The 14,238-nt window shown below is 40.2% G+C and overlaps 1 protein-coding gene and 1 long non-coding RNA gene across 7 annotated transcripts in view; one reads left to right on the forward strand and one right to left on the reverse strand.

Annotated features, from left to right (window-relative positions):
- Nucleotides 1–14,238, forward strand: part of MACROD2 (MACRO domain containing 2) — a 2,143,045-nt gene that overhangs the window by 1,982,191 nt on the left and 146,616 nt on the right. The window contains exon 11 of one of the 6 annotated variants that reach the window (XM_025399151.1): nt 4,567–4,650. The exons of the other annotated variants lie outside the window; for them this stretch is intronic. Within the exon in view, the coding sequence (XP_025254936.1) occupies nt 4,567–4,650 (84 nt within the window). The remainder of the gene's footprint in view (nt 1–4,566; nt 4,651–14,238) is intronic. 6 annotated transcript variants of the gene reach the window in all.
- LOC112632937 overlaps nt 3,969–14,238 on the reverse strand; it is a 29,939-nt gene continuing 19,669 nt past the window's right edge. Inside the window, exon 2 of the long non-coding RNA XR_003121461.1 lies at nt 3,969–5,915. This is a non-coding gene — a long non-coding RNA (uncharacterized LOC112632937). The remainder of the gene's footprint in view (nt 5,916–14,238) is intronic.

Below are 14,238 nucleotides of genomic sequence, written 5' to 3' on the forward strand. Positions count from 1 at the left end.
AAATGTCCTTGGAGTATCTTTTAGCTACAAGGGATACTGCCCTTTCAAGCACCCAGTATAAGGGCCTTGTCTTGCCATGGATCATTTGCCTAAGTGCTATAAGTACACATTTCTAAACAGAGAGAGTTGGCTTCTCAATGAGATTTAGATAGCTATCCAAACCACTGAATGATTTTAAGGAAATCGTTATTAATGCTAATGGAGAGTCCACAAGTTTGGAGTCAGTGTTTGAGGTTTGGTGGCATTAATTGGATCATCATTTCTGATTTTAGTTCCACCAGGTTTCCTGGGAGTTTGGTCTCCAGCAGCTACATGCAGCTGTTCAAGTCATATTCAATGGCCCAAGGATGCTAAGCCACTCGGGCAGAATGGGCTTGGGAGCTACTCCCAATTTCCTGATACCTGAGTGCTGAAATCATGGAGGATTTTTGTGCTGAATGGTTCCAGCTGGCCTCACCAGACATTGGTGTGCATGATTGCTTCACTCAGATCTCACACTTAAGCATGTCAGTCTCGAAGATGAGTCTGAACCAGTCTCCCAAGGCCTTTAACTGCTGTCTTTCCCCTGCCCTGCATCAATTCTCCTTCTCATTCAAATAGAAAAGCTGGAGGGATTTTTACAAATGCAACTGACACTAATGAAGGGCTACTTGAGTGAATCAACTGGCCAAGACATGCTAGTGAATGATAGTGAATAACAACTTGAATACCTAAACCCACTGGGGTGCTTGTAAATGAACTCTCTGGGTAAGGACAGCCCCAGTGTGAAGAGTTTGCAGATTTCTATGGTATAAACACAAATACATGATCTTTTTCAAGCTTCCAAAGCATGAGGTCAATGAATAGGAGAGCTGGGGAGAGATGGTACAATTAGCTGGTGTGAGCTGGCTCAAGTCAGCCACAGCACAGCTCTGCTGAGCCAGAGTTTAATTGGGTATGTACTTTGTGCCAATAACGTGACATGCATGAACTCATTTAATACACACAGCAATTCTACAAGGCAGGAACCGTTATTATTGAGGCTTAAAAGGGATTAGTTCCTTGCTTAAATAGCAGAACCAGAATTTGAATCCGAGTTTGCCTGACCCCAAAGTTCATGTCCTTTACTTTCTTGCTCCTGTCTCCAGACTTTTATAGTAAGTAGAGGCAGGAGCATTTCAGATGGTATCAGACATGGTCATCTGAAAGGGGAGGTTCTACTCCCATGGGAGGTAGAAGAAGCAGACTGGCTTAAATGCCAAGAATTCCGTGTAAGTCCTTTAATCATCTTCCTTAATCCTTAATTCCTTAATGGCAAATGTCTTCCCATGTCCTTTCATTTCCATGACTGCACTGTTGAAATTAGCCCCAGTCTGAGTCAGCAGGGACGGAAAATTATCAACCACCTATGGAAACTCAACCACATCACAGCTGGATGCACAGTTCAGTCCCTCAGGGGACAAAGCCATGCTCCTGGCAAATCTCCAGGTTTCTACCCTCTGCCAGACATAGGGCAAGCTAAAAAACATGATACATTGTCAAGGAGAAGCATGGGGGTGCTTTTGAAGACAAGCAGAAGCAACTCTCTTCTTCACTCCCCCAGGCCAAGAGGGAAAGTTGTTCCTCCCAAGCCACAAGTAGAAACCTGGACACAGAGCCCTTATGTATCTGTGACTTTCATTTGCATGCCCCAGAACACTTTACCCATGGTGTCATGAGATGATACAATACTGTTTCATATAACATGTTTCATGTTCATATTCAACATGTATGCATGCCCAGTGACCCAAGGAGTGCTCTACAACTTTTTCAAAAATAAAATATTAGTACTTTGGGGGGGGGGTGCTTAGATATTTCAAAATGTAGCACATGGATGTCTTTTTAAATAGTACCCACTGCCCAGGAATTCCTATTCTGGTGGGAAATGAAGACCTAGAAATGTAACTCACAAAAATGCAAAAAGTGATTGGAGAAATGCTGGTTTGGAGTTGAATTTCCAGCATTGGAAACTCTCTTCTTGCTCCCAGTTGCAGACGACACATTGCAGTGACATAGAAGGTTAGATTTTTCTCCCAGTGAGGTTGCAAATGTCTCTTTGCCCATTGTATGAATCCCTTTGAGCCTAGTATTTGCACTCGGTGAGCTGCTCCAAGCATCTCATTTCTGTTTTTGCTGAACCCATTCCAAGGGTCAACATCCATCTTGCACCTGGTGACAGAAGTTTGGGGGAGTTGCTAATGTAGTCATTGGCAAATTTTTTCACCCTGGCTGTGGTAATAACCTTAGATGTGACTGACTTGCAACCACAGAAAACCTAGCCTAGTGCCCAAAGCTTTGCAGTTTATAATGCCAAAGTTTTTAATAGCACATCTATCAAATGTGGGTTTTTTTTTTTGTTCTGTTCCTTTTTTAATAAATGGGAAATGAGAAATGAGTCGCCATAGCTCTGTAATGTAATTTTAGAATCCTGGCATGAAGGCGACAGCTGCTAAGAGAGAATTAGGCAGGGTCCCCATTATATCTTGGCCTTAAAGAAAGGCCTGGGGAAGTGAAAATAAAATCGAATTTGAAATGAAATTCTCAAGGCACTGCTAGGCACCAGGGATACGAGAGGGATTAGGAAAGACAAGTGCCCTTTTCTCATGGAATTTACATTCTTGGGGATGAGATGAGGAAGGAGACATACGGTAAAGGGATACACCAGAGAGCGAGATAATTTCAGATACAAGTGATGCGTTTGAGAGAGGTTTCCTTTGTGAGCCTTTAGATTAAGCAGTCAGGGAAGGCCTTGTAGGGAGCTGAATTTGAACTGAGATTCAAAGCGCAAGAAGGGAGCAGACCTATGAATATGTGTGTTGGAGGAGTGGGGGTGAGAACAGCAGGTGCAAAGGTCCTGAGGCAGGAACCAGCCTAGCAGTGATTGAGGAACACAAAGGGAAAGGAAACTGACAAAGCTAGAGCCAAACACAAGTGGGAAGTGAGGCTAGTGTGGTAAGCAGGGCCCAAGTGACGTGCTGTGCCAGGCCTGGAATTGGATTTGGATCTTATTCTAAGCAATGGTTTTTAAACAGGCGAGCAATGTGATCTGGTTTATGTTTCAAAAGCTCACACTAGCTGCTGTGTCGAGGATAGAGTGTAGACAACAAAGAATAGAAGCGGGGAGATTAGAAGGCTAGGGGGTTATGAGATGCTGGTGTGGGCTACTGTGGTGATTCCAAATGTTGAGCACGTTGATGAATATGAAATCTATTTTAGAATGGAGCAGAGAGGGCTATGATAGGATTTGCGATTGCTTCAACCGGAAAAGTAAATGAAGAAAAATATTGAGAATGACATCTCAGTTTGGGGTTTAAATTCCTGGGTAGATAGTGATACCATTCCTTGAGATGTGTAATACTGTGGAAAGAACAGGCTTATAAACAGCAAGTATATGATTATATCTGACTTTAAATTTGAAATGCCTGATGAGGTCCTTTACAAAAAAATTGAAAGGGCCTGATGGGAGTTGAGTGCAGGAAAGGAAATTATTAGTGCTCTGAAGTGTGGGGCATAGTTAAGTACCAGCCCCAAAGGGACAATGGGAAGGAGGTGGCTATGGGAGCCAAGACACTTAGAGGGCCACGTGGAGAAGGCCAACTCTAGGGTCTGTAACCTTAGATTGAGGGATACAACTAGCTCATGAAAACCACCAGGTGCCTAGAAAGTAGATGCCCTGAGCTCCCCATTGGCTACATCTAATAGGAAGCTGGAGAACCAAGGAGTTCATTGATGCAATCCAGAAAATTCAGCCTCCCAGAGCACAGCAGGGGTGGTGAAGGATGGAGAATAGATCTAGAGAGGCAAACAGATATCCATTCCCAAATCCCAAACAAGATGCCCTGTAGGCTGTTGAAGACATAAGTCATGAGCTCAGAAAGAAGACCAGGGCTAGATACATAAATTCACACCTAATGAAGTGTGCTATATCCAAATGAATAAACTCGGAGATATTTTCCTGACACTGTCTTCAGAACTTAATTTATTTGCCCCCATGGATAGACTTAGAGAGGCATTGAGGAAAATAGGAAGCACAGTAATTTAAGTGAGAAATACAGAAGTTGTTTAGAATCTGGATTACTAAAAAACAGTTTGTTAAATAGAAGCAGGGTAATTTCTAGCCCCATTCCTTTCTCCATTCCTCTAGCCCTGCTTTCAGGACTGAGTAAGATGAAATTGCACCATGACAATTGTCAACTAATCTATGAAGATTGAAATCAAACACTCTTGGAGGAAAAAAAAGTTAACAGGGTTCCCTTATGGAGAATTTCTAAATTTATGAAAGCACATGTGTAAGATTTTACATTTGTGTGAATCACTAATGCTATCTACAAAAATGTTTTAGCTTAAGCCTTAAGTTTAAGTCTATGTAGATTGGAGAACCACAAGTCCTTGCCAGAATTTCGCTCAGCCATGATGACAGATGAATCTGCAATTAAGATTCAGCGTGTGTGTAGGTTTACTAAGAAGAAAACATTTTAAAATTTCAACATAATTTTGAACCCTACTGGTAAATATTTAAATGAGAATATTAAATCTTTGTGATTCCAGAGGGGTTAGAGCCAAAAGGCCTCTCTCCACCCCACAAGAAGAGCAAAGCAAAGAAGCCAGAATGTTCGAAAGACTCTAGTGAGGGTAAGTCCTGTCCCTCCTTCCTTTAGAAAATTATGCCATGAAAAGAAAATTATATTTAATTTTTAAATTATGTGTATAAACACACTCATGTTCAGATATTCCTAAGGGTTAAAATATCACAGAGAAATTATTTCATCCCTTTCTAATATGTTTGAAGATGAAGAAACAGATTCAAGTTTATTTTGTTAAGGTAAAACCCAAATTTTAAAAGTCCATTTTGTCAGTGTGATGTATTTTCCATGTCTGCAAAGCAAAAAAATGTAAGTAGTGCTTACCAGTTACATGTTCCAAAATTGTGTAAAAGTGAAGGTCAAGATTTGCATGTGATGACCAGCTTTGCAACTATTGGCTTATTGGGAAAAATGTTTTTCTGATAAATACATTCTGAGTCTTTCCAGATTCAGACTTCAACAACGGATGCTGGAAATGGTTCCTGTCTTTAGCATTCTCTTTCATTTTCTAGGATCCTACATACCTTTGCATTTTTGCATTGAATGGGCAGGTCCCAATGGACTCAGTTTTATGAAGAAAGGACACGGTCTCTCTTTTACACACTGGTACAACATACAGTTCATTCAAATTTTCTTTTAAAATGTTGATGAGGTGTTCTTTTCATGTGAACCTCAAACCTAAGGGTAGTACAAACTTTTACACTGGATATTAGCCCAAAGGCAGAGAAGCGATAGAGTAGTACAAATTTTTTAAAGGGGGCATATTTACGCCTTGTCCTTCTTGCCTTGAGCCCCACCTCCTCCACTGAGAAATGAAGAGTGTAATAATACTGATGGTGTTGGGTTGGGTCTTGAGGGAAGAAGATGCCAAGATGGAAGCAGAAGTGCAGGATAAAGGTGAGAGAAATGGGCGATGGAGCAGGAGCAGCTGAAAGGGGAGAAGAAAAGAAGGAGGCTTAGCTAGGAAGTGCCTCAGTCTGCAGTGCAGTCTGGAAGTCCAGAGGAGTCCTGCACTGGACGGGAATAGCTGGGCTCTAGGGTCTCGCTTTCCCATGCTCAGTCACTGGCTGCAAGTAGTTTTGGGGAGAAAGTGGCCGGCCTCAGCAGGAACACGGTGCCACGGGGGTCCTCAAAAGTGTGGCTGCTGGGCGCTGTCAGCTTATTTATCTCCTAGCAGCAGGTCTCACTTGAACTCTTGAGCTGCTCATGTGCAGGACTGCACAGTATCCCTGTGAGTGCTGGGGCTTCCGGTGCTAAGTAATAATGCTGCTTTTTCACCTTTCTGGGAATTTAGAACCAATCGAGAAGACAAAGCTGAAAGAAAGGTGGAAATCAAAGCATTAGCTTGATTACTAATGTGGTTAGGCCAGAGCATCTGGCTGCCCTGCCCCCAAACAGACTTCCTAATCCTGGATTTCAGCTGTAAATGGGAAAGCTTTAATCACTGTTCCCTCACAGGCAAGTGCAGAAGTCCTCAGCTTCCTAGACCAAGGCTGCCCTGGTCAGCTTGTTATAGGACGAGCAGACCAGGAACACGCCTTCTCTGTAGGCAGGTGGGTCTGAGAGAGACACAAGATAGGACTGTTACCTTCTCCCAGGCTTACTGTAAGTGAGGAGAGGTGTAGAAAGGCACAGAAGTAGATGTGATCCCTCCTCTAGACAAGGAGCGAAGGATGACCATTTCCTACTGACAGTAAAGAACAGAAATAGCATGTGTACTGGCCTAGCACCGGCCTGGCCTTTGGCCAGTGATGGCTGTTATTATCAGTATCATAATCATGGCCATGGTAGGGTATGCACTGCCCTAATTCAGTGAAATGTGCTTGAAAGTTTAAAATTGTTCGGAGAACACTTAGAACCAGGGAAAAGGCCAGCTGCAATAATTCACCCAAGATGTTCAGCTTTGTTACTGCCTGGTGGGAGAGTAGCTGGGGCTTCCAAATCTCCTGTTGTAGTTCGGTCATTTTCTAGACCATCTCTTAAGGCCACACTTGGGTAATGAGCTGGGGCAAAGCAACACTCACCTTTCCCCTAGAGAAACTCTACCTCACCAAATGATTCCCACCACATCCATAACCTATGTCAAAAGCTGTTTTCCAGAGCCTGAGCCTGTTGTCATTTCTGAGGCTCACGTAACGGCTATTAAGCTGTAGCAGTTCTTCCACCTTTAATTAAAGAAGGGAATTCTTCCAAGTTACTCCTTCCAATGTGTGAAAACTTCATTTACTTCCTAAATCAGTTGCTTTGTTTAAGAACATCATTCCCCAATCCTAATGACTCAATAATACAGCTTCACCTCCTATCATTATGTGGTCTAACAATCTGCTCTGAATCATAAAGATGAAAATGTGGTAACTGGATTTGCTAGCAGGGACATTCTGTCTGTGGTGAAATGTGAATGTGAGGCACTCTCCGGAAACATGGGAATTGTGCATTTGTTCCTAAGAGGGCTTCAAAGACAAATAAAAAAGTGAAAATGGCTGGGCAAGGAGTGAGAAAGGGAGCACCATCGGGCAGGCAGCGGTGGATGATTCCATGATGTGCTGTTGTGCTGAACCCCTCCCACCTTTAGTGGGGATGACACCAGGTTCGAGAGGCTGAGGAAGAGCCCCAGAATCACTGAAAGAGACATGGGGTTTTCCTGGGGGCTTTCATACAGGAGAGAGAGCCTGGTGGCAGGAGCCTGGGCAGGAGGACCACAACCACTTATAAAAAACATGCAGCGACAACCTTTCCTTAACCCAAGACAAAGGGCCTCCATCCCTTGTACAACCTGAGTTCCACAGTATGGGCTGGGGGCTCAGATGTTCCCTGTAGATAAGAATCTCCAGGTTGCCACTCCTGGATTCTAGTTGAGACCTTCGAACCGCATGGAGGTGCATCCACCACATGGTTCATTCTCAGGATATGCTTAAGTGATTGCTATCAGTTGGTTTACCACACATATGGCACTTATTACTTATCAATGTTTCTATTTTGACAAAATAACCTATGTCCCTGAATTCATGCATTGTACTCTTGCATGTGTTCCATTTCCCGTTATGATACAAAGAGTTACAATCATTCTTTCCTAGTGGATATGCAAATGAAATCTGGTATCACTGGAAGAGGGGCAAGTTTTAATGCTGACCATTACTCTTCTCTCTAGATCTTCTTCCCAGCTTAGAGTTATCCATGTTTTTCTAGCTTGGTCATTTCATATTTTTTTAGAAAGAGAAGCTCCTGGTATTTTTATTTATAGATCACTCGGCTTAATGCCCCAACAATGGGCCCCATCTCTCTTCTCTCCTTCTTTAGGATTCCCTGGCCCACTTCCCACCCTCACAGGTACTACTGATGTCCTCCTTTTACCTGATAACACAGATTTTCAGAAAGGGTTACAGAAAACAAACTCACCTAGATTTTCCAGCATATATAGTCATAATAACTGTATTTAGATTCAGAAGAAAAATTTCAAGAACATATGGTCAAATTTTCTTATTCTACAGAATTTTTTAAAGTACAGACTGCAAATGCTTCGTTAACTTGCCCAAGTCCATGCAGTTTGTTAATGTCACAATCTCTTCTTTTTTTTTTTTTTTCTAGAAAAAACACAGCTTCTGAAATCCTTTTCTCTTTCTCTTTCCTGGAAATTAGAACAAATTTTTTGAAGGAAGAAATATTGTCAACATTATAACCTTGAGTTAAGCATTATTACTTTAGTAAACATCTTGCTGAGATATTGAACATCAAAATTAAAACTCAATTTCTAAATGTATTTATTTGCATTTTTATGCTGTGTACTTTTGAATATAGTGGTTTTATTATTTTAATTAAAATTTCATGAACCACTGTGTACTTTGGTTTCACACACACTCAACACCATACCAATAATGAAATTATTAGTAATTTCAAACTACTAATTGATTGGCTATCATCTGCTATAAATGATAATGCTGTCTATGAACTAGCAAGGCATAGACAGAATTGTTTGGAAAAAAGTCTGGTTAGTACCAGTTGCATTAATTCTAACTCCCCATAATTTAGATCTTTTTTTTTTTTCTTACAAAAAGTTGAAAGAATATTATTGCAGAAAACTTAGCACCTTTAATAAAGCATACTTTTCTCACACTTCTTCCTTTGTCTTTCAGAAGTAAATGCTCTACAGGTTCCTTTAGTGAAAGTCTCTCAGGACTTATTTGCCTGAAAATGGTATTATTTTGCATTATTCTTTTAAGGCAGTATTGGTGGGTAAAAATTTGAGGTTGATGGTTATTTTCTTGCAACATTTTGAAGTTGTTTTCCTGTAGTTGTTAAGGAATATTTCAGTTTGTTTTTTGCTTCTTTTAAGCTGATCTGTTTTTCCTTTCTGTCTGCTTTGACAATCTACTCATTATCTTTTGTGTTCCATAGTATCACTATGATGTGCCTAGGTATTGATTCATTTTTATGTATCCTCTCTTAGAATTTGTTGTACTTCTTAGATCTGGGAATGGGCATCTTTCATTAGTTCTGAAAAACTCTCACATACCACTTCACCAAATATCACTTCAATCTATTACTTTCTATTCTTTCTTTCTCTGTTCTTCATGACTTTTAACCCATATCACATTTTCGTCCTCTGTGTCTCTTCTCTCTATGATGCCTTCCAGTTAATTTTTTTCAAGTCTGTCATTTAACTTGCTAATTTTCTATCCAACTGTATTTAATCTGATGTTTAACTCTTCACTGAATTTTTAATTATAGTTTTCTTTTTTGATACATTTTATTTGGTTCCTTTTCAAATATACATGGACATTTTTTATTTAATTAACACATAAAATACCTTTAATAATCTGCATCATAAATTTTAATATCGCTAGTGTGTACAAGTCTGATTCTGCAGTTTATTGACTCTGCAAACTTATGCACTTGGTTATTTCCTTGCGTATTTTGCCTTTTTGATGATCATGTTCCTTGGATTTTTACTTATGGAAGATTTTTTGATGTTGCTTTAAAAGCTCATTTATTTACACTTGGTTTTCTAAGATACCTGAAGATACCACCTTAGCAGTACCTTAAAGTACCTATTAGGCTTAGAGTTTTGTTTTTATTTTGTTGGCTAATGGTCCTTAAACCCATGTTAGTCCATGTATAGGATGAGGAACTCTCAACAGAGACCTTTTTCTTCCCTTTTTTCCCTCTGCGACAAATGCTAAAACTGACATAGGCAAATCTCCCACTATATTTACGACCCTAGCACGGGCCCCTCCATGCCTCACACGTGTGGCTCATTCAAATCCAAGCTCTAGCTATTGGTTCTCAAAGAGTGTTCTTGAATCTGCATCCATCAGCCTCACCTGGAAACTCACGCCTATAATCCCAGCACTTTGGGAGCCCAAGGCGGGTAGATCACTTGAGGTCAGCAGTTCAAGACCATCCTGGCCAACATGGTGAAACCCTGTCTCTACTAAAAATACAAAAATTAGTTGGGCATGGTGGCACATGCCTGTAATCCCAGTTATTCAGGAGGCTGAGGCACAAGAATTGCTTGAACCCAGGAGGCAGAGGTTGCAGTGAGCTGAGATTGAGCCACTGCACTCCCAGCCTGGGCAACAGAGCAAGACTCAGTCTAAAAAAATAAACAAAATTCTAGGTTCACATCCCAGACCTACTGAATCAGAAACGTGAAGTGGGGTGCAGTAATCTGTGTTCTCAAAAGTGCTTCATCTGAAGATGCACGCTTAAACTTGAGAACTGTTGTTCTTGAGTCTAGGTTACCTGGGGTTGGCACATGCCTCAAAGCAAATATTGATTTCAGTGCCTGCTTAGAACTCTTGATCCTGACACTTTTATCATTTCTGTTTCTAAGAATTTCCCTTACAAAAGCACCATCTCAGCCATGTATCCAAGAATTAGATAGATGCATACATATATATGTACATACATATAGATAGATAGCGCAAATACCTACAGATCTATATATATGCACACACACATATAGGTATGTATATGTGTATACCTGTAAATGTATATATGTATACACATACCTTTATATGTGTGTGTATATATGTATAGATGTGTAGGTATATGCTATCTATTGTATGTATGTATATATACATACACATGTGTATGCATGTATGTATATACATGCATATACGTGTGTGTGCATATATATCTGTAGGTATGTGCTATCTATATGTATGTATATATATGTAGGCACATACATATGGGTGTGTATATATCTGTAGGTATGTGCTATTTATATGTATACATCTATTTACTTATGTAATCACACAGACATATATGTGTATATATATACACACATGTGTATATATACATGTGTATATATGTAGCTCTACATACATGTAGATATATACACATATGTGTATACATGTATACACATATACATATATCTATACACATACATATATTTCTAATACATAGCCTGGAAAGATACATATCAAGTTGACCTCAGAAATTATCTTGGAGGAGTGAAGAAGGAGCACAGTTGGGTTTTGGAGAGTTTAATATTCAACTTTCTAAATGTATGTGTAATTGAATATGCACACACACATAAAATGAATTATTTTATAAAACAAACACATATTTTCATTAAAAAAGAACTAAATGGACTATATGCTGCTAAGTTCAGTAGCATGTTTCAAACAGTAATTTTCTCCATACCTAAGTCTCCAAAGCCTTCAGTGGCTTTTGTTCACAAATATCACTTTCCATCAAATTTTTACAGAAAGCACTAGCACTTTGACTCTCGCTCCACAATTGCCTTTACATAGAATATTCAATAAGTATCCGTGGGATGCCCATTCCTCAGGAAACTGAACCCTTGCAATCCTAAATCAAGCAAACCTATATTGCACTTTAAAATATTAATGATGTCTTTTGTCAGATGAAATTATATGTGGAAACATTTTGGAAACTAAAAAGCACTATGCCAGTTTGAGGGATCTAATGATAATATTAAAGTTATTATTATTGTTATTTTACTAAAATAAATTCTTCTGAATACATGAGCCATTTATGGAACGTAGCTTGTATTTCCTGAGAGGCAGAATTTTCTTTCTGCCCCATTATTTTCTATGCATATTAAAGTATCGTGTGACATGCTGTTTTGTGAGTGGCTGGACAGAAGGGACATTCTATCTTTCAGAATGCCATGCAGCAGTTCATGCATTATATTCATAAGCATGATTTTTAATTTAATTTTTTTGACAAGTGCAGCGAAGGGTAAAATCAGGCAGTCATAATTTTGACTTTGCCATCACTCAAATGAGCTTAGTGATTGACCAGCTTTAAACAAAATAGCAGGATTCAGGAAAAGCAGCTTTTCCCTGAAGAAAAGCTTTGTTTTATCCTCTAGACCTTAAAATACCCAGAATTTAAGCAAAATGTGTAAATTTCCATGGTGAAAAATCAGAATACAATAAATGCCTGTACCACCATCTTGCTTCAATCATATTTTTCTTACATTCTGCTTGATTCCAGGCCATTCTGAACTATCCCCCACCACAAAGTAGTAGAAGGACCCAGTGGTCTCTTTTCATTTGTACTGTTGCTCCCCACACGTAATTACCCATTAAACAGACCACAGAGTTCTGTTTCAGAGTCAGCTCTAGGACTTTAAATGGGACTTAGAGAAAGTGAGTATTAAGGCATTTTCCATTGTGAGAAGGGCTGAATCTACCAAGGCAGAGAAACCACAGGTTCTGTTTGACCAGGAATGATCCCAATTTATGCATATTGCCATTGGCATTTGTTAGCAATGTTCCCTTTCACTCCTGGAGGTAACCCAAGTTTGGTGATAATGTATATGGACCCTCATACCCACAGAGAAACAGTTCAGTATGAGCATGGACAGAACTCTCAATTGTTCATGTTCTGCTTCCTACTTGGGCAGTTTTTCTAACCTAAGACTCGGTTTCTTCATACATTAAATGTATGGAAGGGAAACCGATCTTGCAGGACTGCAGGGCAATTTAAATAAGATGATTTATGGAAAACACCAGGAACGTTGACTAGACAGAAGAGCTGGTCAGTGAGTATATTGAATTTCAAACAAGAGCTCCCTCCCACCAAAAACTCCCCTACCTTGCTTATTAATGCTTGAAATTCCTTTTAACATGAACAAAATACTTTTGCAAGCAGAGATACATTTTTAAATGCATTGCTTGCATCGCACATCTGGCTGGGTTTGTTTCTCTCCTCTTTCCCTTAGGTTCACTCAGCACACTCTGCATGCCTCCCCACCCCAGCCCTCAGTTGCACCAATTCCAGTGCCAAAGGGACTTTCTTCCAGTCTGTCTTCATCTTCCTGATCTCTATTCCCCTTCTCCTCAAGTCCAGATTCCCAAGAAACTACAGGAGGTCCCCCACTTACGATGGTTTGATTTAGGATTTTTTGACTTGATGGTGTGAAAGCAGTAGGCATTCAGTAGAAATCTTCCTTTGGATTTTAATTTTGATGTTCTCCTGGACTCTCGATATGATGGTCTCTCCTGATGCTGCTCAGTGAGCCGCAGCCCCCAGTCAGCCGCACCATCACGACGATAAACAACTGATACGGCACTCTAGAGTGGCCTGTGTTGTCAGCAGTTTTTGGATATTGTGTTTTGTGTTTTCACATTCCATCATGTCTACAAAATGCCCATCTGTGCAAGTTAGGTGTACTAAATGCATTTTTCGCTTACAGTATTTTCAGCCTACAATGGGTTTATCAGGACATAAGCCCATCTTAAGTCAAGGAGCATCAGCAGCCTATCTCCAATAATTACACAACCACACACCTCAATCATTTCTCAGTCTCTACTTACTGTCTCTAAAACTTTATGGAGGATACCAGGTTAGGTCAGGGACAAGAGGAAAGAGGTAGTCTCTAGTTATCAGCCCTCAGTTCAGAGCTTGCCACTGAGACAGTCATTATTTGGTCCTCATGGTCCCTTGAGATCTGTTGACTCTCAGCTATTTCTGTAAGATGCTGGGACCAAGAATCTCTCTTCTGAAGCTGGGCCTTATTCTTACTGCCTGTAGTCTTCTTTCCCTGATAAATGTTTCTCAAAATATGGCCAATGGTACCCTGGGGGAGGTCCCCCAAAACCCTTCCAGCGATCCACAAGGTCAAAATTAATTTTGCATGGAGCTGTGCTCCCAGAAGTCTCCACTCACATGGAATTCAGTGTGCATGAGGTCCTCTATAGTTATGCAAAAGGATGCTACTGCAGAATCATCCACTGCATCCTTCCTCCAACCACATCGGCATAGCTGCCCACCATCCAGTTTCTCCAAGCACTCATTCCACATACTTTTATAATGCCTACCATTTGACAGTATAGATATTGTTCTAAGCCCTGAACACAATACAATATATAATATATGTATTATATTAATCTATTATGAGCCCCTGCTTTCTTGGGGCTTATATTCTACATCTAAAATAACATCCCTACTCTCTTGGGGCTTTTATTCTAGGGTATGTGGCATTGGGGGTTGGCAGATATAAAATGGATACAGTGTATAATAAATTATTTATCTATTGCTGCCTGAAAATTTATCCTAAAGCTTCAACCAACGATAAGCGCTTATTATCTCAGAGTTTCCGTCAGTCAGGAATTGGAGAGTAGCATATCTTGAGGTTCTGGGCCGCCATATCTCATGCTAATGT

This window comes from Theropithecus gelada, chromosome 10 (assembly GCF_003255815.1).
Source record: "Theropithecus gelada isolate Dixy chromosome 10, Tgel_1.0, whole genome shotgun sequence".
Classification (NCBI taxonomy): Eukaryota; Metazoa; Chordata; class Mammalia; order Primates; family Cercopithecidae; genus Theropithecus; species Theropithecus gelada.